The sequence below is a fragment of the Cadophora gregata genome, assembly GCF_030347475.1.
Source record: "Cadophora gregata isolate MNR1 chromosome Unknown scaffold_2, whole genome shotgun sequence".
NCBI lineage: Eukaryota > Fungi > Ascomycota > Leotiomycetes > Helotiales > Ploettnerulaceae > Cadophora > Cadophora gregata.
The window spans coordinates 921,671-941,013 of NW_026695925.1; the positions used below are offsets into that span (position 1 = coordinate 921,671).

At 28.4% G+C, this 19,343-nt stretch overlaps 1 protein-coding gene across 1 annotated transcript; it reads left to right on the plus strand.

Moving 5' to 3' along the window:
* The first annotated feature begins 14,412 nt into the window (after window positions 1-14,412).
* On the plus strand, window positions 14,413-16,701 carry ONS95_007631 (uncharacterized protein). The gene is made up of 5 exons (XM_058501146.1): window positions 14,413-14,785; window positions 14,834-15,717; window positions 15,764-15,927; window positions 15,981-16,404; window positions 16,490-16,701. The coding sequence occupies exons 1-4, from the start codon at window positions 14,699-14,701 to the stop codon at window positions 16,241-16,243; spliced, it is 1,398 nt and encodes a 465-aa protein (XP_058362463.1). The 5' UTR covers window positions 14,413-14,698; the 3' UTR covers window positions 16,244-16,404; window positions 16,490-16,701.
* Window positions 16,702-19,343: the final 2,642 nt, after the last annotated feature.

Below are 19,343 nucleotides of genomic sequence, written 5' to 3' on the forward strand. Positions count from 1 at the left end.
CAATCGACGTTGCAGGTCTCTACTTCCGTGCGCTCAACTTCCACATAATCCTCTGACCTCGTAAGAGCTAGCGGCATTACTCGGCGTACACCTACTACAACACCTTTATTTTTCTCAACCTCCACAACTCTAATTGAGTTCTAGCTTTGAACACTTATAAAAATAGCCTCTCTTGATAGTCCCTCTAATTTTTAGCGTATTGTTACTATTCTATTGTATATAATTATGTCCTTTATCTTACATGTGAGCTGTTTTGTTAAATATCTCTATTTTATCAGATTAACCTTATTTTATAATTGCTATACAACCTCCTTTATATCTTCAATTGAAGTTAGAACTGTTTGAATCTTTGTACTCTCGTTTTTTATCTACTGCTATATATTTTCGATTAGATTAAGGTCAGGAGAAGAAGGTAGCTAATCAAACTATTCCGTGCTCTAATCGCTACACTCGAGCTTTTCCTTTATAAACTTTAGCTCTGTCCTCTATGTATATTATCTCAGCTGAAGGGGGCTATATCTCTCTAGGCTTATAGTTAGCCTTAATTAGTAACGAGAGAATAGGATCGTCTATATTAGAGGTGTTAACGCGTTTTTATAGAGATTTAAATACACGTTGTTGTGTTACGGAATATAGGTTCGCTTAGGTGTACGCCGAGTAATAGCGCGAGCTCTTACCTGGAATTTCTTATAGGGTCGAGTTCACTACCAATGAGTGAATGAATAACTGGACGAGTCCGTTCTACCTTCTATATAAACTGTTAGTACGCAGATGTTATATTATATGCACGGTTTAAGTACCGAAACGGAGGGGTTCCGGTGCTGTTCCGGAGGTGTGTATATATTATATATAGCTATTTTCCTACCTCTATAGTAATATACACTTAATAAAAATTTTGATCTTAATACTTGATTCATTATATCTATCTATAATACCTCAAGAAATTGCAATTGTCCCGGTAATAATGTATACCGACAATTGCTTTAATTCAAAAGCTCTTATTAGAGTACTTAGAACTTAGATTTCAGAAAGGTAATAAAAGGTTATATTCGGTGCGCGAAATGATTTCCCATCGACCTTGAAGGCATGGATGTGGCGTTCTTCATCCATCTGCATCACTGCTTCTGCTAGCCCACATGTCCAAATCTTTGGATGCCTACTGGAATCGAGTTTTAGCGCTTGAAGCAAATTGGACGAGCTATCTCATCCTGGGATCGCTCTGCTTGGTGTGTGGAGCTGCCTATGTAAATGCCCGGATATTTCTAGTTGTCGAAGCGTTTATCAGCATTAGGCAATTGCAAATCGCTGCATATGGTACTCCTGACTGGACACAACTTATACCTCATCTTTGAACTTGGTAAATCCCGGTTCATTGGTGCTGGGGCCAATCAATACACACACTCGTCCATAGGTTTGTCAGGCGAAGCGACCACAGAACAATATTTCCTGATTTTATTGCGGGGGTTAGTAGAAGGATTCATTTTATTCGGAATTGGCAGAGAGTCGAGTACACTGCACATGACTGGTACCGTTTTTATATAGTTGTTTCAGTGGTCTATACTGTCCCAAGAACCTTATCCGAATCTATCTCCAAAGATGATAGTGGCTCATATGATTCCTCCTTGCCTGCGTGAGATCGATCAAATTTTCACTTGGAAGCCAATCTAGGCAATTATTCCGAGTTTATTGGTACAGCAAGATACTTTTCCTTGATTTTAGCGCTAGCGATGACCCTCGTGCCAGCCTGGATTCTCGTGCCATTATGATTCTCATGCTGGTATATGAACTCGCACTAGGAAACATTAGGGACGACCTCGGACAGGGAGGTGGCAGAGGGAGATGTCCAACTTCTTTCCTACGGGTAGGTAGATGACTAGGATAAGATATCCGTGGAATTTGGACTTGACTGCGTGTATTTTAGAAAATTAAGCAGAAGAGTTTGGTCGAAGACGCTGCTGTATGATGGGCGAAGTTAATGGTAAGTAGATGGCCTAATCCCGTTGTTTTAAACAAAGATAATGATAAAAAATGCTGCTAATTTATCTCTCCTCCTACTTTAAAAATATCGAGACATGGAATATTATGGCCTTGGATAGTGAATTGTTCAATGTCCCACGGTGGGTTTGCCGCAAGCCTCATTGATCAGTGGCGGGGTTAACAAAGGGTTGCGGCCCGTGCCGTTCCCATATTTAGAACATAATTCCGCATGTGAGAACAGCAGATATTACTGCTTTCAAGGTCGGAAATCTTGCCGCAATAGACCGGAAGCGGATATGACCTTTGCTGTTCTCTCCTTGCGCTACGTATGTATTTCGTCTTAACACTTACGATCTGTTCCCGTGATGGAGGGAATGACTGTCGGTCAGTTGATCTGTACGTGAACCAACGCCCAGACTAGTAAATAAATAACGCAATATCAGCACCACTCAGCTCTCCGTATTCATAAGCCTTCCTAAGTAGAGTGCATTTCCGTCTTCGAGAGTTCTCTCCCTTGCGATTTCGTCTCAGAGACATGGTTGTTTGAAGAAAGCGAATGTATTTGGGAAGAAGGTGACTTATATAATTAGGGTTAGCTACAGTTCGTATGAGAGGCACATGTCTGTGGCCGAGAGACTCTCAGACTCTGGTTTGGACCTTCTCGGACCCCAAGCATCCTCCATTGTAGGTAGCTGTGCTGCGATCACTCGACTGATCATCCGATTCACCCTCATTATGATGTGACATCCTGGAATGCTTCAGGTATCAGTGCAGGAGAATAGAAGATAATGGAAGCGGCGTGCATATGTTGGGGACGAAATATTAGGTTCAAGCAGACGGATATCGATTTTCTCAAAAGTTTCTTGGCGCTCATAGGAAGAAAGATCAAAGACGGGCGGGCCGGGCGGGCCGGGCGGCCTACAGCAATATTAATAACTAGTATCAATCTTGCAGGGCTAGCCCTTGTAATTTTTCTAGCTTTTACCTAACTCTGGAAAACGCCTCGAATTATTACACTTTAATAATATCTTTATATTATAAGCTATAAGCGCGGACTTAATAATTATATATTTAATTTTATTTATCCTAAAGCTTTTTAAATGCCTTATCTTATTTATAAAGTTATAAGAGGGGACCTAAAAAGTAGGCTTTACAGCTTTACTTTTTAGGCACTACTAAGCCTAAGCTAAGCTAGAGCTAAGGAATCTTAAAAATCTTTAATTTTAGTAGATCGATTATTTCTTAATATATAATATACTATATACTATAGAAAATAATTATAATTATAAGATTAATATCAACCTTTATAGATATCTATTTTTTAAGTAGTTTTAAGTTACTTTAAAAAGGTTAGAAGTAAGTTGAAAAGGCAGATTCTATACTTTTCGTAAAGGTCGCTTAAAATACCGATTAATACTAGTTACTAATATTACTATATAAATATCTCATATAAGTAACTATCATGCACCTGGCGCACCTAAGGCACTTCCTAAGGCGCTCTAGCTAACCAGAGGCTACTTATATAACTAGAACTCCTAGAGCTTCCCTTTATAAGGGAGCTCTAGAATACCTTAATAAATTAAGACTTTTATATTATATAAAGCTCCTTCTTATAGTATATAATAGTTAAGAGCTATATTCGCTTATTTAAGCTATTATATAAGTATATTATATAATATAAGTAGAGTTATAAGTAGTATTAAAAGATACTTATACTACTACTTAAAGAACTCCTTTAAATACTTCTTTAAACTTCCTGAAGTACTCTTAATACTATTAGTTCTATAGAAAGCTTCTCTAATATATTAATATATCTTTAAGATAAGTTAATTAAATATAAGAGCGATACTCTTAATTAAAGAAAGTAATAGCTTTAATAATAGATAACTTTTTAATATTATACTAAACTTAAAGGAATCTAGAGATTTATTAACTTTAATACTAATAATATTAGAAATATTATTAAGTAATAACTGAATTTCCTTAGTATTAATAATTTTATATAAGAAGAGATAAATAGTTGCTTTAGTAAATAAATAGTATTATTAATATAAGCTAACTTAGATTTACTAGTGAAATAGAATACTACTACTACTAAGGAAAGAGAGAGTATAATAGAACTGCTAGTATCTATAAGTAAGCTCTTAAAAGCTAAGTTTAAAGATATTAAAGTACTCTAGGAAGCTTAAATAAGAGAGTACTTAAATAAGCTAGCTAAATAGATAGCGCTTAATAACTATATTCAGAACTTCTTTAATTAAGTAAATAGTACTATTAGCTAATCTATTCTAACTAACGTAATTAATAATAATATAGATAAGGGCGCTATAGGATTATAAGCGCTAATTAAGTCTATTAAGTATAATATAATACCTTTAGATATAGTAATACTAACCTTTATTATTTCGGACTATACTAATATATTTAGCTTACTAATATATTAAGATAAGAAGTCGCGAATTAAACTTTATATATAGTATAAGTTATAGTAAAAGAACTTCTATCTTACGAGAATATATAATATTCCTAATATATAAGGAGTATATAGTAAGCGAGCTTTCTTAAACGTAATATTAGTTTAGTTAGAGACTTAGGCCGCTTAAGTACTTACTAATATTATAAGAGATAATACTTTAAGATATTAATATAGTATAATACTAAAGGAGTATAGTCTAGTGTTTATAGTAAATATAGAAAAGTACTATTAGAATAGAGGTAAAAGAGCTAATAGTTTCTATACTATACTAATACTAAGTAGTCGCTCTAATATAAGAGACTTATAAGACTATTCCGGAAGCTCTTAGAATTACTCTTATTTAAATTAAAGAGATAGAAAGATTAATTACCTCTATAGAATTAAATATTAATACTCTTTAATTAAGTACTAGAAGCTCTAGTTCACTTATAATAGCTTTTAAGCTAATAATATAAGATTCTATTTAAATAATAAGTAAATTAAGAGGATTCGTAAGGTAGCTTAAATACTTAAGTATATAGAACTATACTAAGAGATCTTAAAGAAAGGTTAAGCTATTATCTTAGTTATATAAATTACTAGAAAAAAGTTTAATAAAAATTAAGACTTATTATCTTAGTATACTAAAGGAAAGTACCTTAGAAATATTAATATAGCTACTATTAATTTAAAGCTCTTAGACTTTAAAAAGATATTTAGAATCTATACTATAGACTTTATTAATATCTTTTATATATTATTAGAGAGTACTTTAGTAGATAACTATAGCACTTAATACTTAATAAACTATAAGAGTAAGCTAGTTCTAAGTTCCTTTAAGAGATTAACTAATAATAACTGTATAGAAACTAGAATATAATAAATTCTAATAGTTAGTAAAGAGAAGTAAGTGTTTAAGAACTCCTTAGCTAAGCTAAATAGTTTAAATACTTAAGACTTATTACTTAATAATATTACTATAATCTATAATTTCTATATTAATATTATCTTAAAGGTATTACTAAAAGATATTAGCTTATAGTACTTAAGGAAAGATACTACCTTATAGTATAAGGAAGTTTAAATAAATATAGTTATTAAATAGCTAGTTTAAAAGTTTAACTTAACTTTCTTTAAATATAAGTTTTTCAGATACTCTTATTACTTTTATAACTTAATAACCTTAATATATATACTTATTATAATATACTTAACTCTAAGTTATAACTTAAATAAGTAAAGTTTCTAATTATTATATTAACTACTTAAAGAGTATTTTATAACTCTATAACTATAGTACTTATATACTAGCTATTTAGAAGAAAGTACTTTATAAGCGCTACTTAAAGTAAGGAGAGGCGTATAATTTAATAGAGTATTAAGAATATAGTATAAAGATTACATTATTATATATACTAGAAATATTATATTAAGATAGGAGTTAGAGAATAAAGTAGCTAAGCTATTCTACTAAATTCTCTAAGACTTATTTAATTTTAATATAAGTTATAATAGTACTTACTAGCTACTTATTATTAAGAATAAGTATAATAGAAAGCTTTTTAGTTATATATTACTAAGTAAGTTAGCTAGCTATATTATACTAATCTTAGAGAACTTTAAGCGTTAGATTAAGTATTAATATAAACTATTAGTCTATATTATTTAGTATAATAATAATACCTTAGTTATAGCTATTTAAAGTATATTAAAGTATAAGAAATAGATTATAAGAGAAGAGATAGAAGTAGAGAATCTCTTATTATATACTAAGGAACTTATAAGTAGTACTAAGTATATAAGATAAGAGATTATTAATAAATCTATTAAGATATACGTTTAAGTAAACTTACTAGAGAAGCTTTACTTAGAAGTATATTATATAGTAATTTACCTTTATAATATAAGTCCTTTTATACACTAAGAAATAAGGAGTCCTAACTAAGTACTTTAAAAATAGTTTCAGAACTACTTTTAGTAATATAATTTACTAATAGTAAAGAAACTCTTAATAGACCTAAGACTTAACTAAAGTAGAGTATACGTATATAAGGTATATATATATCTAGTTATAATTAATAAAGAAGCCGGAAAGAGTTATAAAAGCTTTAAAGTCAGCCCTAAGGTATATATTAGATACTTAGTTAGTTATATTACTTTTAACTTATATAGAATCTAAGTACCTTAGCTATACCGTATAGTAATTATATATAATATATAGTTTAATAAGATAACGTTCTATTCCTCTAAGAAAGAGAGGAAAGTTAGCTAACTTACCTTTACTCTAAAGGAGCTTATTAAGAACTTAGAAGAGAATATTATTACTTTAGATATAAAGTATAATATTAGTAATATTACTAATGTAGTTATAATAGAATATATAGCTAAACTAAATAAAGCTATAGTTAAGACTAATATTAGTATTAAGACTACTATACTAGTTACTAAGAAAGTACTAGAACTAATAAATATTACTCTAGTAGAGCTTTTATAAAGCTCAGAGGTAGTACTAGAAGTATAAGAACTAATAGAAGTCAACTCACTAGAGCTTCTTTAGACCTCTAAATTACCCCCTTATAAGAGTCAGACCTTAGGGGTAGAGAGTAATAATATAGTCCTTTATAATAATAATATTACTAATAGTAGTAGAGATCTAATTCTTTATAAGAAGTTAAGTTAAAGCGCCTTAAGAAATACTAAAGCTATAAAGACTAATTATCTCTTACTCTAGTACTAGAGAGATATTATAAGTAGTAATAATACTAGTCTAAGTATTAAGAAGGCGCGCTAACGAATATACTCTTAAGTTATATTACTTAGCTAATAGCTATAAGATTATAAATAATAGGTTACTAAGCTTCTAGAAGCTCCTTCTAAAGTAATAAGAACTAAGTTTCTATAAGTAGCTAGAAATAGCTGCTAATAATAATAAGTAATAAAGCGTAATTAAATCTAAGTAATATAGGAAGCTTAGAAAGAATATAAAAGGCTTACTATATATAGCTATTACTTTATAATAGTAGCTCTAAGATAAGATAGCTACTCGCGTCTCTAAGAGTTTACTACGACCTTCTATAGTAAGACTCTAACGCGAGCTAATAGCTATAATACTATTATACTTTATATAGTAGTTTTAAGTACTATATCAGATATCTGAGTAAAAGTAAGAGCCTCTAACTTATAAAACTAATATTAAAGGAAGCTCTCGAAGCTACTTAAGAACTAAAGAGAGCTAGAGAGTTACTTATATAGCGAGTAGTTTAAAGCTAATATAAAAAGAGAGATATTAAACTTAGAAGCTTAAGATTATTAGAGACTAATTCCTAAGGAAGATATAGCTACCTTACTAATTCCCTTAAAGTAAGTATTTACTTATAAGGTAGATTCTATAAGATAGCTTAAGTATTATAAGTCTTAGATTATAATATAAGGTAATATATAAGATAACTCTATAATATTCTTAACTTATATAACTATACTTATAGTAAGGTTATTCTAAGTTATAATAGTACTAGTAGCTTAATTCGACTTAGAAGTAAAGTAATTTAATATAATTAATACTTTTATTAATATAAAAAGAGATAAGAGAAGCGCTTTAGTCTTATATTTCTCTCTAGAAAGCTAAAAAAGACTAAGAATAATAATAGAAATTAATTAAACGCTTTATAGCTTAAGAGATTTACTTATACTCTAGTATAGCGACTTTACTAAGATACTTAGTAAGCTAGACTTATCTCTACTCGTAAAGGAGCTATATATCTTTATAAACTAGTATAAGATTATTTTTATAGCGTTTTATATTAATAATATTTAAGTCTTATATTATATTAAATATACTAAAGAAGACTAGATAATTATAGATAGACTATATAAAGTATATAAGCTAATAGTCTTAAGAGATATAGAATAGTTCTTAGGAGTATAAGTAGTATAAAATAAGAAAAAGAAAATAATATCTCTCTTATATAATATCTATATTAAGAAAATAGCTTAGAAGTTTAATATAATAGATAAGAAATACCTTAGTATACCTCTCTTATACTACGAGCTAGTTAAGAACTTTAGTATAGTAACTTTTAAGTAAATTAAGGAATATTAAGAGAAAGTTAAGTTAGTATTATATATAGCTATTATACTTTAGCTAGATATTACTTTTATAGCCTCTTAACTATTATATTTCTTAACTAACTTAAGCGCGCTATACTTAGTAGTAATTAATTAAGCTATATAATATTTATTTAGCTTAAGATTCTTAGCTATTATTTATAGTTAGAAAGATAAAGAGATATACTTTCTTATTACTTTAGATATATTATTTACTAATAATACTAAATCGTATTATTCCTCTTAAGGATTTCTTATTATACTATTTAAAGGAGCTATTATTTAAAAAGCCTCTTAATAAGATATTATTACTACCTTAATAACTAAAGCAGAGCTTCTTAGTATAGAATAGATAGCTAAGGAGGTAATAGCGCTTTAAAGGTTCTTTAAAGAGCTAAGGCTTAATATAAGAGCTCTATAAAATATATTCTATAATAATAAATAGATAATTTAGCTAATAGTTAAAAAGAACTAGTGTATCTTAATAAAGCTTTAGTATATTAATATATAGAATATATAGCTATAATAAGAGTATAAAAAGAGGAGTTTTTAAGTGATATATCTCCTAATAAATAATATACTAGCTAATAGCTTAACTAAAAACTTACTAAAGTAGAAGTTTAAAGTATTTATTACTCTCTTAAACTTTTAAGATTTTTAAGCTAATATTAAGAAGCTTACTTAAGCTATATAGTCTATATAAATACTTTCTTTTATTATGTTTCTTTTATTTTATATTTATAGTTCTTAAATACTATTAAAGAGGAGAGAAGAAGTAAAATATAGAACTTAATCTTAAGCTACTACTTTAAGGTTATAAAGCTATATTAAAATAATATAAAGAGTAAAGGACTTAATCCTAAGTTACAACTTCTAGGTTATAAAGCTATATTAATACACTAGCTTAAATTATAATAATAAAGAGGTAATATTCTTAAGCTACTACTTAAAAGTTATAAAGCTTATATTACTTACTAAAGAAGGAGAAGAAAGTTAATTAACTACTAGTTAGTACTAGCTATAATATTAACCTCTACTAAGGTAAAGATATATAAAGCTAAACGCGCTATAAGAGCGATAATAGTAGCTCTTATAGAGCTAGAGCTTATTCTTATAGTACTAAAAATAAGGTAAGAGAGGGGAATAGTAGTCTCTCTACGGAAAGTAAAGGTAGAAGTAGAGATAGTAGCTAATATTAATAGTTAGATAATATCTGAAATCTATAAGATTACTATTATAACTTATAAATAATAGTATAAATTTTATTCTTATTCTTATTCTTATTCTTCTTAGCTTTTAAAGCCTTTTAAATAGTAGCTTAGTAGATTATAAGAGCTTATATATATTATAGAGTTAGCTTCGCTTAATACTTTAATATTAATACCTTAATACTTTATTATTCTAATACTATAATATAAGAAAACACTTATATATATACTCTTTAGGAGGGCCTAGGCTACTAAGTAGCTAGTGAAAAGTTTAGTAGCGCAGATAAGAGTAGTAATATAACTTGATTTATTATTTTTATAATAATAAAAATAGCGCGAAGCTATCTCTTTATTATAATAAGGGTCGCCTAGTGTACCCTATAAATTACTACGAATATAGTAGCTATAAGGTATAGTATAGATAGCTTTTACTATAGTAAAGTAGCAAGTAGGAGTTAATAGTAGTAGTAATAGTAGTAGTAGTAGTAGTAGTAGTAAAGAGGCGGCGGTAAGGGAAGTGTAGTAGCTATAGGCCTATTTTATAAGGTATTAGCGTAGTTCTAACGATTCCTTATAATACTAACTATATTAGAATCTTTAAATAAGTAACTTATAGTCTTCTTCTTTACTATATAAGTAATAGTAAGATTAGAGGCATACGAGGTATAAAAGGTACGAGAGTTTTTAGCTATATTTACTAATATTATATTAAAGTTATTATTTAAGGAAAGAGCGTTTAGAAGAACTTATCTATTTTATATACTTAGAGCTACTAAGCGCTTAAGACCTAACGCTATTAGTTAGTATCAACTCCTATTATAGTTCAAGTAGTATTATTTATACTATTTATATCACTTTACTTACTATTATAAAGCTAAGTAAGAGAGTATATTATACACTTAGCGTACTTAAGGTACTCCCTAAGGCGCTTTAGCTAACTAGAGGCTACTTATATAACTAGAACTCCTAGAGCTTCCCTCTATAAGGGAGCTTTAGAATACCTTAATAAATCAAGACTTTTATACTATATGAAGCTCTACCCTACAGTATATAATAAGAAGGTAAACTTATAAGAGTAGTTAGCTTAGTATTAGGTTAAAGTAGGAGATTACTACGCGAAGTAGCTATAGCTAGGTTAATTGCGTTAAGTTATAAAGCTAGCGAAGAAACTTTAAGTTAAATAATAATAGAGGAGCTTACGAAGTAGCTTTAAATCAAGGAAATATATAAACTTAAAATAATAGTTAGCTTAGTTAAAAAGTAAAGTAAGAGAGTACTTCCCGGAATAGTTATATCTAAGATATTTCTTAGCTTCCTAAGATATTTCTTAGCTTCCTAAGGTATTTCTTATCCTCTCCTTAAGTTATAAAGTTATAAAGCCGGCGAGGTAGCTTTAAATGATAGAGCTAGTAAAGTAGCTTTAAATTAATAGCTTAAGATAGTAGTTAGTTTAATTAATAAGTAGTAAGAGAGAACTTCCTAAGTAAGCTAAGGCTATTAAGTTAGTAGTTTATAGCTTAATAAAGCTAAATAAGAATATTCCTAAGAAGCTTTTACTTTTTCACTTACTTTCTAGTAATATAAAGAGATTATAAGGAAGATAAAGTAGCTTAATATTAATATATAAAGTATAATATCTTTTTATACTACTTTTAGAATATAATAATATAAGGCTTCTAATAGTAGAGTTAACTATTTACTAAAGAGTAGTAAGAGAATTAAGTATTAAAAAAGATCTATTAATACTTTTATCTAATATAAGAGCTTAAGTAGATAAGAAGAAGAACTACTAACTAACTAGCTTAGAAAAGCTAAGTAAAAAAGAGATAAACTAAAAGAAATATAAATTAAAGGAAGAAAGTACTTAGTTTTTTAGAGTTAACTTTATATTAAAGTAAAAGTTAAATCTCTTTAATTATATATAAGGCTAAGGTTTATAATATAAGAGATTATTATAAAGAAAGACTAAGAGCTAGCTTAAAGTTAGCTAAGTTAAAGTACTAAAAGTAAGAGAGCTTACTTATAAATATTCTTAAAGTTAGAGTTAAAATTAGAGTTAAAATTAGAATTAAAGTTAGAGTTAGAGTTAAAGATAATAATAAAGTAAGTACTAAATATATAGGAATACTATTTAGATAATAATAAGAGTAAGAAGGAAAGTAGAATAGAATACTAAAGATTTAAGCTATAGTAGAAAAAAAAGAAAGAAATAGAAGTAGAGATTAACTATAAAGTTAAGGTATTATTAAAAGAAGAAATAAAAGTTAAAGAAAAAGGTAAGGGAGGTTTTTATATAATTATAAAAGTAGTAAAGCTACTACTTTAGCACTAGTAAAGTAGTAAATAACTAAACTTATAACTATAACTTACTAAAGTAAAGATATCTCTAACTTAAAGTAAACTTAGATAAACTACTTATAATACTTAAATCCCTTTATATATAATAATAGAAAACTTATTTATATATACTTATAGTATTTAGCTTTTATTTAATATAAATATTATCTTTTTCTATTATTAGAGTATAGAGTTATTAAATATATAAGATTAGCTTATCTAAGGGAGTTATTTATAAAGTCGCTTTAGCTATAATTATTAAGTTAGCTTTATTTAATAAGTTATTAAATACTTATATACTTTTATGTTATTATAAACTATAAAGTACTACTTATAAAATATCTACTTATATTAAGAAAGCTATATAATACTATTTTCTAGTATATTATACTAGTATAACCTTTAGAATTAATTATTTCAAGTTATTCTATATTTCTTAGTTAAAAAATCATATCTATAGTATATTATATTATAGAGATATTACTATTTTGGCTATTATATATAAACCCTTTACTTCTATCTATACTTTATAACTCTTATATCTACTACCTCTTTTATATTTTCTCTCTTTACTAATTTTCTATATTATTATATTATAAAGAATTCCAGAATTAATTATTTTATATTATTTCGTATCTCTTAGTTAAAAAATTATATCTATAGTATATTATATTATAGAGATATCGCTATTTCAGCTATTATATCTAAAGCTTTTACTTCTATCTATAGCCTTAGCCCTATATTCCTTATATTTACTACTCTTTTAATATTCTCTCTCTACTAAGTTTCTATTATATTATATTATAGAAATTTCTAGAATTAAATATTTCAGTTCTTTTTATATTTTCTAGTTAAAAAGTTATACTTATATTATTCGTTATTATAAAGATATATTATTTTAAAAGTAGTATTTTATATAGCTATTAGCTACGAATTACCTTGTATATTATATCTACTTCTATATTTTAGCTTACTTATACGTAATAGAAATCTACTTAAAAATACTAAAAAAGAATATATATTACTTAGAATTTTAAACTTATTAATAAATCTATCTTATACTTATAAGTAAAGTAAGCTAAGTAAGTAAGCTCGAAATATTAGCTCTTCAACTTTAAGTTTATTTATTATAGTAATATATTAGCTAATTAGTATAGTTACTAAGCTATACTACTAGTTCCTATTATCTTTACTTAAATTATATAACTTTATTTTATATTTAGCTTAAGAAAATTCCTACTACTTTAGCTCTTTACTTCTTATATTATTATATTAATAAAAGATAGTTATATCTTCTATTAGTTTTATACTATCTTATATACTCTTAGTATTCTTTATATATTAAGTTTTTATTCTTTCTTAGATATTATATAGATCTAGCCCTAAGTTCCTACTTACTTACTTAAGTACTATACCTTTATATCTTATCCTTCTCTAAACTTCTTATAACTAATACTATATACGTCTCCTATTATATTACTATATATTAATTACTTCCTATTAGTATTATAACTAATATAGCTTAAGTATAATTTCTAAAGTATAAGTTAAGAAGCGTACTTTAATTATATTTAATTAGACTTACGTACTCCTAGGGTACACTCTAAATCACGTTTAATTAGACTTATATACCCCTAGGGCGCACCTTAAATCACGTTTTACTCCTAGCGCACCCCTTTACGTAAGTGCGTTCTTAATTACACTAAAAATCAATTGCGTATGCGCCTCTGTACTAACGCAGGTATACCTCTGTACCATTCGCCGACTCGCTTCGCCATCGACATCTGATGAGCCACGTGCTGACTGAAGCTAACGGAAATCATCAGCGTGGCGCTGATACAGTACAGCTGTTCCCATAACTAGTTAGAAACCACGGGACCGATTTTCCACCTTTATCCAAATCGTTTCCCCCCCCCTCTCTCTGAGTCGTACCTACTTATATCATAACTACCTTTTAATATAATACCTAGATTTTTAAGAGAATTGAAGATTAATATATTTTAACTTACTTTAATAATTTATTTTACTTTATAGAGTTATATTAATAGACTTAATTTGATTTCCTTAAAACTAGGAGTTTCGGTTTTCTTAGCTTACCTTATACTCAGGCTACCTTAGGCTAACCTTAGGCTACCTCTTAACTTTTAAGCCTTAAATCCTATATAGCTTAATTAATTAATAACTTTATAACTAGATAATTAATTAAAGCTAAGAAACTTATAAGTTAGTTTATTAGTGTTCTAGTGTATTTTTATAAAGTTATAGTATTTTATAATTACGTTTTATAGAGATACAAGTAGCTAGGTTTCTAGAGAGAGGGAGGGAAACGATTTTTAATAAGGGCGGGCGCGCACCCGTGGTTTCTAACTAGTTATAGGAACAGCTGTAATAGGTAGATCGCACCCGAAGATTCCACGTCAGTTTCTATATCCCTGTTATTTACGATGAACCGGGCCAAACATCTACTCACAATGGATAAGACTTACCAGGTGAAGCCACCTTAATTCTGTTTACGATATCTGACTTGGAGCAGAGAGCTATAGCAGTTTTGAATGGAAGACGCCGGGCGTTAAGACCAAGCACCGAGCCTGCAAAGAGCATTCCTGAACTAAGCCGGATGCCCAGTTTGGATGGAGGATCTGACCTGAAGGGAACACCTAGCATAATAGGGATGAAGCACTGGCTAGATGAACTTGGTCACTCGGTATTTAGCAGGCCCATTTCTGGTGCACGCTAATGCTAACAGCAGCAGGCCGCCAGCATTAATAATCTGAATATCATTCACGTCGCTGGGACGAAAGGGAAAGGAAGCACGTGTGCATTCATTGATTCTATTCTGAGAGCCCACGGGAGACGAACTGGGTACCCACAGAAGGTTGGTCTATACACTACACCACATCTCATCTACCCAGAAGAGAGGATTCGCATAAATTTTGAGCCACTCCCCAGAGATCTATTTGCCAAATACATCTTCGAGGTAGACGAACTTTTGTCACGAAGCGGTCCTCATGATTTCGCCAGCAGACCTCGTCATCTTCAATTATTTGCACTCTTGGCCTTCCACACCTTCATAAGTGAAGGTGTTGACGCCGCTATATTTAAGACTCACCATGGGGGTGAGTATGATTCCACGAATGTCATCGAGAAACCTATTATTACCGCCATCACGACACTTGGACTGGATCATGTGAAACAGCTTGGTTCATCGATCGAGAGTATTGCATGGCATAAGGCAGGAATTTTCAAATCTGGAGCTCCTGCCTTTTCGGCGCCCCAAGAAACCACAGCCGCAGAGGTACTGCGCAAACGAGCATCTGATAAAGGCGTCAGTCTCCAATTTGTCGACCCGGATCCTTCTCTCCCTGCCAATATAGTGCAGCTCAAGCCAGATGTTCAACGTACGAATTTCTCAGTGGCTCTTGCTACTGTGCGCTCTTTTCTCGATCAAAAGGTCAATACGAGTCGTTCCCGTTTGAGTTCATCTGATATATTCCAAGGAATAAGCCAATTCTCATGGCAAGGACGGTTTCAACTTGTGATCGACAATCAATTTCAGTGGTTCTTAGATGGCGCGCATAATGAGATGAGTGTTAGCATAGCTGCCGAATGGTTTCTTGAGACATCCAAAATGCAAACGTATGAGACATTTTAGAAACTGTACAACTAGCGCTGATATCTTTAGGATTACCTCTCCTGTTGCTCGAATTCTCATTTTCAGCCTAATCACGGATCAACGAGACGCGGCAGCAGTTTTCGAACGTCTGGCAACGTCACTTGCGGGCAACGGGATACAACACGCTATCTTCACAACGTACGAACGAGGCCAGGAATCTGAATCCACAAATAGTATGCATATTCATCTTGCTTCCTTGGAATTTCCTTTACTGACTCAAACTCAGATCCACAGCCCAAAATCCTGGAGACACCGTCTCAAGACCAACAAGTTTATGCGACAATCTGGAGAAGAGCTCAACCTGATGCGAGCATTGAATTTGAGCCGACTATTCGAGGAGCTCTAGAGCTTGCAAAGAAGATCGGCGAGGACCATGGTAGTATGCAGACTCTAATCACAGGGAGTCAGCACCTGGTTGGCGGTGCTCTTTCTCTTCTCCAAAACACGGAATCCTCGGAAACAGGCAATGAAATAAGGAGAGATGAGTGAAATGCGCAATATTTATTTTTGCTTCTGTTCTACCTTACCTTTTCGGGTAATAGGGCAAAGCACGGGGCAATGTGGAATTGCAACGGTGGCAGGCACTTTTGTGTAAATCACTGAAGGAATCTTGTTATGGCGTATGAAGGGTGGAAGGGTTATATTCTTGGGTTCGTCTACTGGGATGAGGAAAGATATCGACACGATCAGTGTAAAATACAGAGTTGTCCGGTGAAACTAACTTGCAAATTCTAGTTTGGGATAGTTTGAAAGCACGAGGAAATTAATAGTCCGACGTGCATGGCTTAAATCTTGGGAGTTCGTTAGGACTTTTCTAAGAACCGCGCCCTTATGTCCCTCCTTTAAGGCCCAGCAGATCGCCGTCTGGTGGTACATATCCTTTCGTGATATCCAAGTCCTATGGTTCACAAGCAGGTAGATCACCTCTCTGTAGCCTTACTAAGCTGTTTATACTAATAGTATTTTATTTAAAATATCTATAAAGAGTTATATGTACTACTTTTAATTAAGTATCTTACCTTACTAATATCTCTATTTATATCTATATTTTAAATTAGAGGTTTTAGTACTAAAGGAGAATTAAGGTGCTTTTTAAGTTAGGTAATATTATATTAAAAACTAATTTAGTGATATAAATTTATACGTTTTATATATATATTTGTATTAAATTATTACTATCTCTGTTCTAGTACTTATATCTTTAAGATAAATAAGATATAGCTATATAAGTATTTAGTTATTATAACTCTTTTATAGACTAAGCTATTAAAAAGTATAATAAGACAAGCGAAATATATATAAGGTTTACTTCTACTAAGTTAAGAATCTTTAATTACTTATATATATATAGTATTAATTAAAGAGCTACTGCTTCTAATTAATATTATACTAAGATTTATATTATAGTATTATCTTTAATTATAACTTAGAAAGTTATTAAACACTAGCGCTATATAAGCTTGTTTTAGGTTTAATATATACTTTAATAAATATATATATATAATATATTTATAGCTTTTAATTCTAAAGGGAATATTCTTTTAAATATATCTTTTAATACTATAACTTTTATTTAATTAAGTATATTTTTACTAAATAAAAGCTTACTTTACTATTATATAATAGTTAAAAGCTATATCTATCTTTTAACTACTTAGTATATATATAGTTCTATTACTTTAGTTAAGCTTATAATTAGAACCCTTTAATTATTCTTTAACTCTTAAATCCTTATAATTCTTTTATAATTATATTTACTTTTTTAATAAATCTAAAATCTAAATAATTACTTAGTACTAATATTATATACTTAAAACTAAAAGATTTCCTTACTTAAATAAAATACTTAATATTAAATATAAATATTTTAAGATTTTAGTCTTATATTAATTCAAAAGCTTTAAATGCTATCTTTTTTACTTAAATCTTTAATAAGCTCCCTTAAATTATAATATAAATTATAACTAATATAATAACTAATATAATAACTAATATAATAACTAATAAGATAAAATTATATAATATCTCTTATATTAAATATAAATTAGAGCTTATAAGTTAAGTAATAATATAAGATTTAAAAACTCTACTAAGCTCTTTAAATAAGAGCTCTAGCTTCTTTTAATCTATTTTAAGAGCTTTAATATAAGTTATACTAATAAAAGCTTTGAATTATAAAGTAATAGTAAAAGCTAAGTAAAAGCTTTAAAAAATAAATATTAAGATTTAATAACTTTAAATAACTTAATACTAAAAGCTTTATAAGTAGATTTAAAGGATAATAATTAAGTAATACTATAAGATTATAAGTATAAAAGTTATTACTAATAAGAGCTTTAATATTTAATTACTTAACTATATTTTTAATTAAACTTTAATTAAAAGTAAATACTAACTATTACTTAAGTTAATAAAAGAAGCTAAACTTAACTTTAAGACTTAAATTATATTTTACTAAAAGCTTATATATAAAGGTATCTTATATTATATTTTAAATCTTAATAAAATACTTAGTATTATAGATTTCCTAATTATTATAAGTAACTTTAATTATATATAGTCTTATAAGTATTACCTCTAATTTAAAAAAGCTAATAATATTTAAAAAGAGTAACTATATACTTTTTTATAGCTTATATAACTATTCTATATAAAAGAAGTTATAACGCTTATCTTAAAGAAGGCTAATATCATATAATAATAATAGTCTTATATATTAATAATATTAAGTGAAGGTAATTAATATTCTCTTATAATTTATAACTAAAGTAAAAAGAAAGTAAAAAAGATTAAAAGGTAATATATAAAAAGTTAAAAAAGATAATCTTACTAAGCTTAAGTTATATCTTTTTAATTAAAAATAATAAACTAAGCTATTTAAACTATAAAAATACCTCTAAATTGTTATATTACTTCTCTCTTTTAAAAATGCTTATTTTTAAGTATTTATTCATTTCTTTATCTTTATCTAAGTAATTATAATTATTAATACTCTTATTAAAAGCTTTAAGCTAGTAAGCTAAGAGATTCTTTAGTAGGCTAGCTTATATTAAGTTATTAAAGTAGAAGTATAATAGCTTTTATAAGCTATACTTAATATTAGAAGTATTATATTATATTAAATTAATATCTTAGTTTAGCTAAGATACTTAATAAAAGAGGTTTTCTTATAGCTTATAATAAGTAAGTATACCTTTAACTTCTTATTTATTATTTTTAGTAATATTAATAAAAGAAAGTAGTTTAATTACTTAACTAAGTAAAAGGTTATTTAAGTTTATATATAGTTTTACTAAAAGAAATATATTATATATTTTTATATTAATAAGTTACTATATATAATAATATTAGAGGCTTTTTAAGTAACTTAAATTAATTGTTTTTATATTAAAATTATATATAAAAGAAATAAAGGAAGTACTCTTTTAAGTAGTATAAAGCTATAAAACTAAATTAAGTATAAATCGAAAGTAAATAGCTATTCTTATATTATATACCTTTTAGGTATATAATAATAAAAGTGCTACTTCTTATAGTTAGTTACACTAAGCGAGAATAAATAATTAGGCCAACTTATATAAAGTATAAA

Coding starts and splice junctions, on each gene's coding strand:
- ONS95_007631 (XM_058501146.1), top strand. CDS start 14,699: ATGCCCAGTTTGGATGGAGGATCTGACCTGAAGGGAACACCTAGCATA. Junction 15,718..15,763: donor GAGACATCCAAAATGCAAAC/GTATGAGACATT, acceptor TGATATCTTTAG/GATTACCTCTCCTGTTGCTC. Junction 15,928..15,980: donor GGAATCTGAATCCACAAATA/GTATGCATATTC, acceptor ACTCAAACTCAG/ATCCACAGCCCAAAATCCTG.